General features: G+C 31.3%; 2 protein-coding genes across 4 annotated transcripts in view; one reads left to right on the top strand and one right to left on the bottom strand.

Moving 5' to 3' along the window:
• The window catches only part of LOC133630225 (cyclic nucleotide-gated cation channel beta-3-like), a 37,159-nt gene extending 22,008 nt beyond the window's left edge, over window positions 1-15,151 (top strand). Inside the window, exons 15-19 of one of the 2 annotated variants that reach the window (XM_062021690.1) lie at window positions 315-398; window positions 858-976; window positions 14,442-14,594; window positions 14,668-14,794; window positions 14,868-15,151. In XM_062021690.1, the coding sequence (XP_061877674.1) occupies window positions 315-398; window positions 858-976; window positions 14,442-14,594; window positions 14,668-14,794; window positions 14,868-14,885 (501 nt within the window). In that variant the 3' untranslated portion in view covers window positions 14,886-15,151. The remainder of the gene's footprint in view (window positions 1-314; window positions 399-857; window positions 977-14,441; window positions 14,595-14,667; window positions 14,795-14,867) is intronic. The other variant, XM_062021689.1, reaches the window with a different exon arrangement.
• Window positions 14,956-17,500, bottom strand: part of nsmaf (neutral sphingomyelinase (N-SMase) activation associated factor) — a 63,594-nt gene continuing 61,049 nt past the window's right edge. Inside the window, exons 29-31 of one of the 2 annotated variants that reach the window (XM_062021687.1) lie at window positions 15,421-15,523; window positions 15,245-15,354; window positions 14,956-15,171 (exon numbers count right to left, since the gene is read on the bottom strand). In XM_062021687.1, the coding sequence (XP_061877671.1) occupies window positions 15,077-15,171; window positions 15,245-15,354; window positions 15,421-15,523 (308 nt within the window). In that variant the 3' untranslated portion in view covers window positions 14,956-15,076. Of the gene's footprint in view, window positions 15,172-15,244; window positions 15,355-15,420; window positions 15,572-17,500 lie in introns of those variants that run through there. The other variant, XM_062021688.1, reaches the window with a different exon arrangement.

A 17,500-nucleotide genomic window follows, 5' to 3' on the forward strand; every position in this document is an offset into this window, starting at 1 on the left:
TACAGTGTAAAAAACAGCATCATACATGTAAAAATAGAGATATAGGCATTATGTAATTAGGTTAAAAAAAATTTTAAAAAGTTGGCATGTAATAATGAACAAAAACAAGTTTTTAAATATACAAATGAGATTTATCTGGCCTTTTTATGAGACTAATTACAAATGACATGATGGTGTTGTGTTCAAACACCTCACATTAAGAATAATCCTGATTTCAATATTGATAGAAAATAATCATGAATTATTGTGGCCACTATGGTGCAGCCCAGACTTCAAGTGTGGGTGATACAGTATGTGTGCGCTTTGTGTTCCAGGGCTGTGACCAGCAGATGCTGGTGGATATGTTACTCAGGCTCAAATCCATTGTTTATCTACCGGGAGATTTTGTCGTTCAAAAGGTGAGTCCACACTTTCCTGTGTCTGCAACAAGTTGATTGGATGATGAGGAAGGTACAGGGGCGGCATGGCGTAGTGGCTGGAGCGGCTGTGCCAGAAACCTGAGGGTTGCAGGTTCGCTCCCCGCCTCTTACCATCCAAATCGCTGCCGTTGTGTCCTTGGGCAGGACACTTCACCCCTTGCTCACACTAGTCAATGAATGATGAATGAATGGTAGGTGGTGGTCGGAGGGGCCGTGGGCGCAAACTGGCAGCCACGCTTCTGTCAGTCTACCCCAGGGCAGCTGTGGCTACGAAAGTAGCTTACCACCACCAGGTGTGAATGAATGATGGTTCCCACTCCTCTGTGAAGCGCTTTTGAGTGTCTAGAAAAGTGCTATATAAATGTAATCCATTATTATTACTGTGCTCCTCTGCAGCAAGTTGGTTGGATGATGAGGATGTACTGTGCTCCTCTGCAGGGTGACATCGGCAAGGAGATGTACGTCATCAAGAGTGGAGCCGTGCAGGTGGTGGGAGGACCTGACAACACTATTGTGTTTGTCACACTGAAGGCCGGTGCTGTGTTTGGAGAAATCAGGTGATCTGATGTACATCAAGTACATTTGTGTATTACATCAAGTATTTACATCATGTACTTTACATTACTTTACATACAGTAATGTGCGTTACATTATGTACTTTATATTATGCGTTTTACATCATGTACTTTACATACAGTAATGTGCGTTACATTATGTACTTTATATTATGCGTTTTACATCATGTACTTTACATACAGTAATGTGCGTTACATTATGTACTTTATATTATGCGTTTTACATCATGTACTTTATATACAGTAATGTGCAATACATTATATACTTTACATACAGTAATGTGCATTACATTATGTACTTCACATGATGTACTTTACATACAGTAATGTGCAATACATCATGTACTCTATATCATGTGTATTACATCATGTACTTTACATACAATAATGTGCATTACATCATGTACTTTACATACAGTAATGTGCATTACATCATGTACTTTACATAATGTATAATAAATGATGTACTTTACATACAGTACATAATGTACTTTATATCATGTGTATTACATCATGTACTTTACATAATCTAATTACTGTACTTTGCTTACAGTAATGTGCATTACATCATGTTATTTATATTATGCGTTTTACATCATGTACTTTACTTACAGTAATGTGCATTAAATGATGTACTTTATATTATGCGTTTTACATAATGTAATTTATATACAGTAATGTGCAATACATTATATACTTTACATACAGTAATGTGCATTAAATCATGTACTTTACATGTACTTACAGTAATGTGCATTACATTATGTACTTCACATGATGTACTTTACATACAGTAATGTGCAATACATCATGTACTCTATCATGTGTATTACATCATGTACTTTACATACAGTAATGTGCATTACATCATGTACTTTACATAATGTATAATAAATGATGTACTTTACATACAGTACATAATGTACTTTATATCATGTGTATTACATCATGTACTTTACATAATCTAATTACGGTACTTTGCATACAGTAATGTGCATTACATTATGTATTTTATATTACGTGTATTACATTATGTAGTTTACATACAGTAATGTGCATTACATCATGTTATTTATATTTTGCGTTTTACATCATGTACTTTACATACAGTAATGTGCATTAAATTATGTACTTTATACTATGCATTTTACATAATGTAATTTATATACAGTAATGTGCAATACATTATATATTTTACATACAGTAATGTGCATTAAATCATGTACTTTACTTACAGTAATGTGCATTACATTATGTACTTCACATGATGTACTTTACATACAGTAATGTGCAATACATCATGTACTCTATATCATGTGTATTACATCATGTAGTTTACATACAGTAATGTGCAATACATTATGTACTTTATATTATGTGTTTTACATCATGTACTTTATATACAGTAATGTGCAATACATTATATACGTTACATACAGTAATGTGCATTACATTAGGTACTTTATATTATGTGTTTTACATCATGTACTTTAAATACATTAATGTGCAATACATGATGTACTTTACATAGTCATGTGCATGACATGTACTTTACATACAGTAATGTGCAATACATGATGTACTTTACATACAGTAATGGGCTTTGCATTATGTACTTTATATTATGTGTTTTACATCATGTACTTTACATACAGTAATGTGCAATACATGATGTACTTTACATACAGTAATGTGCGTTGCATTATGTAATTTATATTATGTGTTTTACATCATGTACTTTATATACAGTAATGTGCAATACATTATATACTTTACATACAGTAATGTGCATTACATCATGTACTTTAGATGATGTACGTTACTTACAGTAATGTGCAATACATGATGTACTTTACATAGTCATGTGCATTACATCATGTACTTTACTTACAGTAATGTGCAATACATCATATACTTTACATAGAGTAATGTGTATTACATTATGTACTTTATATCAATCAATCAATCAATGTTTATCATGTGTATTGCATTATGTACTTTACATACATAATGTAATTACTGTACTTTACATACAGTAGTGTGCATTACATCATGTGCTTTATATTACGTGTATTACATCATGTACTTTGGATGTGTATTATATCATGTACTTTACATACAGTAATGCGAAATACATTATATACTTTACATACAGTAATGTGCTCTACATCATGTACTTTACATAGTCATGTGCATTACATCATGTACTTTACTTACAGTAATGAGCAATACATCATATACTTTACATAGAGTATGTATTACATTATGTACTTTATATTATGTGTTTTACATCATGAACTTTATATCATGTGTATTGCATTATGTGCTTTACATACAGTAATGTGCAATACATTATATTCTTTACATACAGCAATGTGCATTATGTCATGTACTTTACATAATGTAATTACTGTACTTTACATACAGTAATGTGTATTACATTATGTACTTTACATACAGTAATGTGCATTACATCATGTACTTTACATAGAGTAATGTGTACTACATTATGTACTTTATGCGTTTTACATCATGAACTTTATATACAGTAATGTGAATTACATTATATACTTTACATACAGTAATGTGCATTACATCATGTACTTTACATAATGTATAATACATGATGTGCTTTACATACAGTAATGTGCATTACATCATGTACTTTACATAATGTAATTACTGTACTTTACATACAGTAAAGTGCATTACATCATGTACTTTATACTATGCGTTTTACATCATGTACTTTATATACAGTAATGTGAAATATGTTATATACTTTGCATACAGTAATGTGCATTACATCATGTACTTTACATAGTCATGTGCATTACATCATGTACTTTACATAGTCATGTGCATTACATCATGTACTTTACTTACAGTAATGTGCAATACATCATGTACTTTGGATGTGTATTACATCATGTACTTTACATAGAGTAATGTGCATTACATCATGTACTTGACATAGAGTAATGTGCATTACATTATATACTTTACATAGAGTAATGTGTATTACATTATGTACTTTATATTGTGTATTATATCATGTACTTTACATACAGTAATGTGCAATACATCATGTACATTATACCATGTACTTTACATACAGTAATGTGCAATACATTATGTACTTTATGCGTTTTACATCATGAACTTTATATACAGTAATGTGAATTACATTATATACTTTACATAGAGTAATGTGCATTACATCATGTTTTTTATATCATGTGTATTACATCATGTAGTCTATATACAGTAATGTGCATTGCATCATGTACTTTACATAATGTATAATACATGATGTGCTTTACATACAGTAATGTGCATTACATCATGTACTTTATATTATGCCTTTTACATCATGTACTTTATATACAGTAATGTGAAATACATTATATACTTTGCATACAGTAATGTGCATTACATCATGTACTTTACATAGTCATGTGCATTACATCATGTACTTTACTTACAGTAATGTGCATTACATCATGTACTATGGATGTGTATTACATCATGTACTTTACATACAGTAATGTGCATTACTTCATGTACTTTATATTACGTGTATTACATCATGTAGTTTACATACAGTAATGTGTATTACATCATGTACTTTACATACAGTAATGTGCATTACATCATGTACTTTACTTAATGTGATTACTGTACTTTACATACAGTAATGTGCATTACATCATGTACTGTGTATTACATCATGTCATTTACATACAGTAATGTGCATTACGTCATGTACTTTACATAATGTAATTACTGTGCTTTACTTACAGTAATGTGCATTACATCATTTACTTTGGATGGGTATTACATCATGTACTTTACATAGAGTAATGTGCATTACATCATGTACTTTATATGTGTATTACATCATGTACTTTACACACATAATGTGCATTACATCATGTACTTTACATAGAGTAATGTGCATTACATAATGTACTTTGGATGTGTAGTACATCATGTACTTTACATACAATAATGTGCAATACATCATGTACTTTACATAGAGTAATGTGCATTACATCATGTACTTTGGTTGTGTATTACATCATGTACTTTACATAGAGTAATGTGCATTACATCATGTACTTTGGTTGTGTATTACATCATGTACTTTACATAGAGTAATGTGCATTACATCATGTACTTTGGATGTGTATTACATCATGTACTTTACATACAATAATGTGCAATACATCATGTACTTTACATAGAGTAATGTGCATTACATCATGTACTTTAGATGTGTATTACATCATGTTCTTTACATACAGTAATGTGCATTACATCATGTACTTTACATACAGTAATGTGCATTACATCATGTACTTTGGATGTGCATTACATCATGTTCTTTACATACAGTAATGTGCATTACATCATGTACTTTGGATGTGCATTACATCATGTTCTTTACATACAGTAATGTGCATTACATCATGTACTTTGGATGTGCATTACATCATGTACTTTACATACAGTAATGCGCATTACATTATCTACTTTATATTATGCGTTTTACATCATTACTTTATATACAGTAATGTGAATTACATTATATACTTTACATACATTAATGTGCATTACATGTACTTTATATCATGTGTTTTACATCATGTAGTCTACGTACAGTAATGTGCATTACATCATGTACTTTAAATGTGCATTACATCATGTACTTTAGATGTGCATTACATCATGTACTTTACATAGTCATGTGCATTACATCATGTGCTTTACATACAGTAATGTGTATAACATTATGTACTTTATATCATGTGTATTACATCATGTAGTCTACGCACAGTAATGTGCATTACATCATGTACTTTACATAATGTAATTACTGTACTTTACATACAGTTATGTGCATTACATCATGTACTTTGGATGTGTATTATATCATGTACTTTACATACAGTGATGTGCATTACATAATGTACTTTACATAGAGTAATGTGCATTACATCATGTACTTTGGATGTGTATTACATCATGTACTTTACATACAGTAATGTGCAATACATTATATACTTTACATACATTAATGTGCATTACATCATGTACTTTATATCATGTGTTTTACATCATGTAGTCTACGTACAGTAATGTGCATTACATCATGTACTTTACATACAGTAATGTGCATTACATCATGTACTTTAGATGTGTATTATATCATGTACTTTACTTAAAGTAATGTGCAATACATCATGTACTTTACTTACAGTAATGTGTATTACATTATGTACTTTACATGATGTACTTTACATACAGTAATGTGCAATACATCATGTACTCTATATCATGTGTATTACATCATGTACTCTATATCATGTGTATTACATCATGTACTTTATATCATGTGTATTACATCATGTAGTCTACATACAGTAATGTGCATTACATCATGTACTTTATATTATGCTTTTTACATCATGTACTTTATATACAGTAATGTGAAATACATTATATACTTTACATACAGTAATGTGCATTACATCATGTACTTTATATTATGCTTTTTACATCATGTACTTTATATACACAGTAATGTGAAATACATCATATACTTTACATACAGTAATGTGCAGTACATCATGTACTTTATATCATATGTAATACATCATGTAGTCTACGTACAGTATTGTGCATTAAAGGCCTACTGAAATGAATTTTTTTTATTTAAACGGGGATAGCAGATCTATTCTATGTGTCATACTTGATCATTTCGCGATATTGCCATATTTTTGCTGAAAGGATTTAGTAGAGAACAACGACGATAAAGATTGCAACTTTTGGTATCTGATAAAAAAAAGGCTTGCCCCTACCGGAAGTAGCGTGACGTAGTCAGTTGAACATATACGCAAAGTTCCCTATTGTTTACAATGATGGCCGCATGAAGTGAGAGAGATTCGGACCGAGAAAGCGACAATTTCCCCATTAATTTGAGCGAGGATGAAAGATTTGTGGATGAGTAAAGTGCAAGTGAAGGACTAGTGGGGAGTTGAAGCTATTCAGATAGGGAAGATGCTGTGAGAGCCGGGGGTGACCTGATATTCAGCTGGGAATGACTACAACAGTAAATAAACACAAGACATATATATACTCTATTAGCCACAACACAACCAGGCTTATATTTAATATGCCACAAATTAATCCTGCATAAAAACACCTGCGTGTTTGTTATGCTAGCTCCTAGCTCCTCTGCTAGCTCCTAGCTCCGTAGAACACGCCAATACAATTCAAACACCTGATCAACACACACAATCACTCAGCCCAAAAGACCGTTCACCTAACCCAAGGTTCATAAAGCTTATATATTTTTAAAAAGTTAAAAAAAAAGCCAAAGCTGCATACTCACAGTAGCACGTCTGCGTCTTTGTCATCCAAATCAAAGTAATCCTGGTAAGAGTCTGTGTTGTCCCAGTTCTCTACAGGCGTCTGTGTATCCAAGTCAAAAGCCCTCCTGGTTAGAGTCTCTGTTATCCGAGTTCTTCCATCTTGACTGCATCTTTCGGGAATGTAAACAAAGAAGCGCCGGCTGTGTACTGTTGTGGCTGACTACGTTCGAAAAATACGTCCATTTCGCACCGACAACTTTCTTCTTTGCTTGCTCGGCTTCCTTCTCCATAATGCAATGAACATGATTGCAACAGATTCACGAACACAGATGTCCAGAATACTGTGGAATTATGAAATGAAAACAGAGCTTTTTTGTATTGGCTTCAATGTGGAAGGCATACCCGTGTTCCCCGGGCTACGTCACGCGCATACGTCATCCTCAGAGGCGTTTCGAACCGGAAGTTTAGCGGCAAATTTAAAATGTCACTTTATAAGTTAACCCGGCCGTATTGGCATGTGTTATAATGTTAAGATTTCATCATTGATATATAAACTATCAGACTGCGTGGTCGGTAGTAGTGGCTTTCAGTAGGCCTTTAAATCATGTACTTTACATAGAGTAATGTGTATAACATTATGTACTTTATATCATGTGTATTACATCATGTAGTCTACATACAGTAATGTGCATTACATCATGTACTTTAAATTTGTATTATATAATGTACTTTACATACAATAAAGTGCATTACAACATGTAGTCTACATACAGTAATGTGCATTACATCATGTACTTTACATAGAGTAATGTGCATTACATTATGTAGTCTACATACAGTAATGTGTATTACATTATGTACTTTGTGTTTTACATCATGTACTTTAAATCATGTGTATTGCATTTTGTACTTTACATACAGTAATGTGCATTACATCATGTACTTTACATAGAGTAATGTGTATTACATTATGTACTTTACATAGAGTAATGTGTATTACATTATGTACTTTACATAGAGTAATGTGTATTACATTATGTACTTTACATAGAGTAATGTGTATTACATTATGTACTTTACATAGAGTAATGTGTATTACATTATGTACTTTACATCATGTAGTCTACATACAGTAATGTGCATTACATCATTTACTTTAGATGTGTATTACATCATGTACTTTACATGGACATGTGCATTACATCATGTACTGTATATTACGTGTATTACATCATGTCGTTTACATACAGTAATGTGCATTACATCATGTACTTTGGATGTGTATTACATCATGTACTTTACATACAGTAATGTGCATTACATCATGTACTTTACATACAGTAATGTGCATTACATCATGTACTTTACATAGAGTAATGTGCATTACATCATGTACTTTACATAGAGTAATGTGCATTACATCATGTACTTTACATACAGTAATGTGCATTACATCATGTACTTTAGATGTGCATTACATCATGTACTTTACATGGTCATGTGCATTACATCATGTACTTTACATGGTCATGTGCATTACATCATGTACTTTGGATGTGTATTACATCATGTACTTTACATACAGTAATGTGGGGACGGCATGGCGAAGTTGGTAGAGTGGCTGGGCCAGCAATCGGAGGGTTGCTGGTTACTGGGGTTCAATTCCCACCTTCTACCTTCCTAGTCACATCCGTTGTGTCCTTGGGCAAGACACTTCACCCTTGCTCCTGATGGCTGCTGGTTAGCGCCTTGCATGGCAGCTCCCTCCATCAGTGTGTGAATGTGTGTGTGAATGTGGAAATACTGTCAAAGCGCTTTGAGTACCTTGAAGGTAGAAAAGCGCTATACAAGTATAACCCATTTATCATTATTTATATACTTTACATCATGTACTTTAGATGTGTATTACATCATGTACTTTAGATGTGTATTATATCATGTACTTTACATACAATAATGTGCATTACATCATGTACTTTACATACAGTAATGTGCATTACATCATGTAGTCTACATACAGTAATGTAAATTACATCATGTACTTTACATACAGTAATGTGCATTACATCATGTACTTTACATAGAGTAATGTGCATTACATCATGTACTTTACATAGAGTAATGTGTATTACATCATGTACTTTACATAGAGTAATGTGCATTACATCATGTACTTTATATTATGTGTATTACATCATGTACTTTACATAGAGTAATGTGTATTACATAATGTACTGTATATTACGTGTATTACATCATGTACTTTACATAGAGTAATGTGCATTACATCATGTACTTTACATACAGTAATGTGCATTACATCATGTACTTTACATAGAATAATGTGCATTACATCATGTACTTTACATAGAGTAATGTGCATTACATCATGTACTTTACATAGAATAATGTGCATTACATCATGTACTTTACATAGAGTAATGTGCATTACATCATGTACTTTAGATGTGCATTACATCATGTACTTTACATACAGTAATGTGTATTACATCATGTAGTTTATATTATGTGTTTTACATCATGTAGTCTCCATACAGTAATGTGCATTACATCATGTACTTTGGTTGTGTATTAAATTATGTACTTTACATACAGTAATGTGCATTACATTATGTACTTTACATACAGTAATGTGCATTACATCATGTACTTTACATAGAGTAATGTGCATTACATCATGTACTTTACATAGAGTAATGTGCATTACATCATGTACTTTACATAGAGTAATGTGCATTACATCATGTACTTTACATACAGTAATGTGTATTACATCATGTACTTTACATAGAGTAATGTGCATTACATCATGTACTTTACATAGAGTAATGTGTATTACATCATGTACTTTACATAGAGTAATGTGCATTACATCATGTACTTTATATTATGTGTATTACATCATGTACTTTACATAGAGTAATGTGCATTACATCATGTACTTTACATAGAGTAATGTGCATTACATCATGTACTTTACATAGAGTAATGTGTATTACATCATGTACTTTACATAGAGTAATGTGCATTACATCATGTACTTTATATTATGTGTATTACATCATGTACTTTACATAGAGTAATGTGCATTACATCATGTACTTTACATACAGTAATGTGCATTACATCATGTACTTTACATAGAGTAATGTGCATTACATCATGTACTTTACATAGAGTAATGTGTATTACATCATGTACTTTACATAGAGTAATGTGCATTACATCATGTACTTTACATACAGTAATGTGCATTACATCATGTACTTTACATACAGTAATGTGCATTACATCATGTACTTTACAGAGTACTGTGTATAACATCATGTACTGTATATTAGTGTATTACATCATGTACTTTAGATGTGCATTACATCATGTACTTTACATAGAGTAATGTGCATTACATCATGTACTTTACATAGAGTAATGTGCATTACATCATGTACTGTATATTAGTGTATTACATCATGTACTTTACATAGAGTAATGTGTATTACATCATATACTTTACATAGAGTAATGTGTGTTACATTATGTACTTTATATTATGTGTATTATATCATGTACTTTACATACAGTAAAGTGCATTACATCATGTACTGTATATTACATCATGTACTTTACATACAGTAATGTGCATTACCTCATGTACTTTACAGAGTATTGTGTATAACATCATGTACTGTATATTAGTGTATTACATCATGTACTTTATATTATGTGTTTTACATCATGTAGTCTCCATACAGTAATGTGTATTACATCATGTACTTTGGTTGTGTATTACATCATGTACTTTACATACAGTAATGTGCATTACATCATGTACTTTACATAGAGTAATGTGCATTACATCATGTACTTTACATAGAGTAATGTGCATTACATCATGTACTTTACATAGAGTAATGTGTATTACATCATGTACTTTACATAGAGTAATGTGCATTACATCATGTACTTTACATAGAGTAATGTGCATTACATCATGTACTTTACATACAGTAATGTGCATTACATCATGTACTTTACATAGAGTAATGTGCATTACATCATGTACTTTACATAGAGTAATGTGTATTACATCATGTACTTTACATAGAGTAATGTGCATTACATCATGTACTTTACATACAGTAATATGCATTACATCATGTACTTTACATACAGTAATGTGCATTACATCATGTACTTTACAGAGTACTGTGTATAACATCATGTACTGTATATTAGTGTATTACATCATGTACTTTAGATGTGCATTACATCATGTACTTTACATAGAGTAATGTGCATTACATCATGTACTTTACATAGAGTAATGTGCATTACATCATGTACTGTATATTAGTGTATTACATCATATACTTTAGATGTGTATTATATCATGTACTTTACATAGAGTAATGTGCATTACATCATGTACGGTATATTAGTGTATTACATCATATACTTTACATAGAGTAATGTGTGTTACATTATGTACTTTATATTATGTGTATTATATCATGTACTTTACATACAGTAAAGTGCATTACATCATGTACTGTATATTACATCATGTACTTTACATACAGTAATGTGCATTACCTCATGTACTTTACAGAGTATTGTGTATAACATCATGTACTGTATATTAGTGTATTACATCATGTACTTTATATTATGTGTTTTACATCATGTAGTCTCCATACAGTAATGTGTATTACATCATGTACTTTGGTTGTGTATTACATCATGTACTTTACATACAGTAATGTGCATTACATCATGTACTTTACATCATGTACTTTACATAGAGTAATGTGCATTACATCATGTACTGTATATTACGTGTATTACATCATGTACTTTACATAGAGTAATGTGTATTACATCATGTACTGTATATTACGTGTATTACATCATGTACTTTATATTGTGTTTTACATCAGGTAGTCTCCATACAGTAATGTGTATTACATCATGTACTTTATATTATGTGTTTTACATCATGTAGTCTCCATACAGTTATGTGTATTACATCATGTACTTTACATACAGTAATGTGTATTAAATCATGTCGTTTACATAGAGTAACGTGTATTACATCATGTACTTTACATAGAGTAATGTGTATTAAATCATGTACTTTACATAGAGTAATGTGTATTACATCATGTACTGTACATAGAGTAATGTGTATTACATCATGTACTGTATATTACGTGTATTACATCATGTACTTTATGTGTTTTACATCATGTAGTCTCCATACAGTTATGTGTATTACATCATGTACTTTGGTTGTGTATTACATCATGTACTTTACATAGAGTAATGTGCATTACATCATGTACTTTATATTATGTGTATTACATCATGTACTTTACAGAGTACTGTGTATAACATCATGTACTGTATATTAGTGTATTACATCATGTACTTTAGATGTGCATTACATCATGTACTGTATATTAGTGTATTACATCATGTACTTTACATAGAGTAATGTGCATTACATCATGTACGGTATATTAGTGTATTACATCATATACTTTACATAGAGTAATGTGTGTTACATTATGTACTTTATATTATGTGCATTACATCATGTACTGTATATTACGTGTATTACATGATGTACTTTACATACAGTAATGTGTATTACATCATGTACCGTATATTACGTGTATTACATCATGTACTCTACATACAGTAATGTGCATTACCTCATGTACTTTACAGAGTAATGTGTATAACATCATGTACTGTATATTAGTGTATTACATCATGTACTTTATATTATGTGTTTTACATCATGTAGTCTCCATACAGTAATGTGTATTACATCATGTACTTTGGTTGTGTATTACATCATGTACTTTACATAGAGTAATGTGTATAACATCATGTACTGTATATTACGTGTATTACATCATGTACTTTATATTGTGTTTTACATCAGGTAGTCTCCATACAGTTATGTGTATTACATCATGTACTTTACATAGAGTAATGTGTATTACATCATGTACTTTACATAGAGTAATGTGTATTACATCATGTCGTTTACATACAGTAATGTGCATTACATCATGTACTTTGGTTGTGTATTACATCATGTACTTTACATACAGTAATGTGCATTACATCATGTACTTTACATACAGTAATGTGCATTACATCATGTACTTTACATACAGTAATGTGCATTACATCATGTACTTTACATAGAGTAATGTGCATTACATCATGTACTTTACATAGAGTAATGTGCATTACATCATGTACTTTACATAGAGTAATGTGTATTACATAATGTACTGTATATTACGTGCATTACATCATGTACTTTACAGAGTACTGTGTATAACATCATGTACTGTATATTAGTGTATTACATCATGTACTGTATATTAGTGTATTACATCATATACTTTAGATGTGTATTACATCATATACTTTACATAGAGTAATGTGTGTTACATTATGTACTTTATATTATGTGTATTATATCATGTACTTTACATAGAGTAATGTGCATTACATCATGTACTTTACATAGAGTAATGTGCATTACATCATGTACTGTATATTACGTGTATTACATGATGTACTTTACATACAGTAATGTGTATTACATCATGTACTGTATATTACGTGTATTACATCATGTACTCTACATACAGTAATGTGCATTACATCATGTACTTTACATAGAGTAATGTGTATAACATCATGTACTGTATATTACGTGTATTACATCATGTACTTTATATTGTGTTTTACATCAGGTAGTCTCCATACAGTTATGTGTATTACATCATGTACTTTACATAGAGTAATGTGCATTACGTCATGTACTGTATATTAGTGTATTACATCATGTAGTCTCCATACAGTAATGTGTATTACATTATGTACTTTATATTATGCATTTTACATTATGTACTTTACATACAGTAATGTGCATTACATTAAATTCTGCGTATTACATGATGTGCTTTCTAATATGCTTATGAACAATATAAGACATTGTTGTGTATTAATGATGTGTGATGTAGTCTATTGCAGTCTGCCAAAGATGGAGGAAACAGAAGAACAGCAAACGTCAAAGCTTATGGCTTCGCTAACCTCTTTGTGTTGGAGAAGAAGGATTTGTTTGACATCTTGGTTCATTACCCTGAGTCTCAGAAGGTGCTGGCCAGGAAGGGAAGGTACAAATACATTGAACATCATCATTGTACATTGAACCTGATGTTCATAAGTCTTCTTGTGTGGTGTGCCAAGGAAACTGACCAAGGGCAAAGCTGCTCCTGCAGCCAAAGTTGAGAAGCCAAAAGGTCTCACTCTGTTTGGACAAAAACCACCAACACCCAAACTACTCAGAGCCTTTGCTCATTTTGCCAAATTGAAGGTAACATCCAGTAGTTTGCTCCTGGAAATTGGATCATGGGGGACAAAAATGTTTGTTGTTTTTGTTTCCACAGAAACAAGAGAAGCAGTGAACCCAACATGGCTGCCTTGCATGACATAAGTTGTTGCTTTCAACTTCTCCTGCATCATTTGTATTGTATATAATATAAAAACACTCTTTATTCTCACAGGGACAACATCACACGTACAGTAAGAAGTAAAGATACATGACTGTAGTATTCACTGTAAATATATATATATATACTGTACACACTTTATTTGTTCAAGAGTTCATGTTCCAGTAAATGACTTGTCTGTCTTCTCCACCAGTCACCACCGTACCACTCAACTCATTCATCCATATGGCCGTCACTGCACCTGCACGCACACACACACACACACACACACATTAGTCCTTGTGGTGTCAGCAGGTGTCACCTGTGTCAACTACCTGAATGTGCTGCCATCCTGCAGGTGACAGTGTTGCTCATTAAGTCCCACAGCAGGAGGTCACCTGACTGACCACCACACAGCACCGAGTTGCCATCCCAGCAGAAACACCTGACACACACACACACAGATGTTGAAAGCAGAGTACAAAAATACACAATATAGAAATCAAGTTACCTTAACTCCTCCTCTGCTCTGACAGATGAGATCAACATTCCTGTGTGCACGTCTGTCACCTTCATGCAGCTGTCTGCACCCACGCTCAACACATGGAGGCTGTCTGTCAAGTACAACCTTGGATTACTACATGGTCATTTCTGCTCTGCATCTAAAGGGTGAACACACAATGTACTAACACTAACCCATTATGTCAAGTACATCATCTAATACACATGATATAAAGTACGCCGCATATACTGTATGTATACACACACACATACATGTGTATGCATATATACATTTAACATATATAAATGTAAATGGATTTACATATATTTGTAAAATTACACATTTATACAAATATATACATATATACGCGCCGAGTGTATACGTGCATACACATGTACATAGATAGAAGCATACTGTATGTATACATACATACTTATATACACTTATACATACATGTATGCACACGCATGTATGTATAAATGTACATACATATAAACATACATACTTATTTACATGTATAGATATACATATATATATATACAAGTGTATATATATATATGTACATGTATGTGTATACATATATATATATACATATATATGCATGTAAATCGATTCGAATTCGAATCACGATTCTCATGTTGTACGATTCAGAATCGATTTTTTTTTTGTTTGTTTTGTTTTTAATTTTTTTAATTAATCAATCCAACAAAGCAATACCATAACAATGCAATCCAATTCCAAAACCAAACCCGACCCAGCAACACTCAGAACTGCAATTGAGAGGAGACACAAACACGACACAGAACAAACCAAAAGTAATGAAACAAAAATGAATATTATCAACAACAGTATCAATATTAGTTACAATTTCAACATAGCAGTGATTAAAAATCCCTCATTGACATTATTAGACATAAATAAAAAAAGAACAATAGTGTCAGAGTGGCTTACACTTGCATCGCATCTCATAAGCTGGACAACACACTGTGTCCAATATTTTCACAAAGATAAAATAAGTCATATTTTTGGTTCATTTAATAGTTAAAACTAATTTACATTATTGCAATCAGTTGATAAAACATTGCCCTTTACAATTATAAAAGCTTTTTACAAAAATCTACTACTCTGCTTGCATGTCAGCAGACTGGGGTAGATCCTGCTGAAATCTATGTATTGAATGAATAGACAATCCTTTTGAATCGAATCGTGACCCCAAGAATCGATACTGAATTGAATCGAATCGTGGGACACCCAAAGATTCACAACCCTAATGTATATATACATATATATGTATATATATATACTTTCATACATATATCAGTGTGTGAATAGTGTCAAAGCACTTTGAGTTCCTTAAAAAGGTAGAAAAGCGCTATACAAGTATAACCCATTTACCATATATATATACATACATATATATATATACACATATATACACAAATACATACATATATATACATATACTGTATATATACATACATACGTATACAGTATATATATACATATATTAGATTGGATTAGATAGTACTTTATTGATTCCTTCAGGAGAGTTCCCTCAGGAAAAATATACATACATTTATATATATACATACATATACAGTATATATAAATATATACACAAATACATACATATATATATACATATACTGTATATATACATACATACGTATACACTATATATATACATATATATACATACATTTATATATATACATACATATATATACATACATACACATACATATACAGTATGTATAAATATATACACAAATACATACATATATATACATATACTGTATATATACATACATACGTATACAGTATATATATACATATATTAGATTGGATTAGATAGTACTTTATTGATTCCTTCAGGAGAGTTCCCTCAGGAAAAATATACATACATTTATATATATACATACATATACAGTATATATAAATATATACACAAATACATACATATATATATACATATACTGTATATATACATACATACGTATACACTATATATATACATATATATACATACATTTATATATATACATACATATATATACATACATACACATACATATACAGTATGTATAAA

The sequence above is a fragment of the Entelurus aequoreus genome, linkage group LG15, assembly GCF_033978785.1.
Source record: "Entelurus aequoreus isolate RoL-2023_Sb linkage group LG15, RoL_Eaeq_v1.1, whole genome shotgun sequence".
In the NCBI taxonomy this organism is placed as follows: domain Eukaryota; kingdom Metazoa; phylum Chordata; class Actinopteri; order Syngnathiformes; family Syngnathidae; genus Entelurus; species Entelurus aequoreus.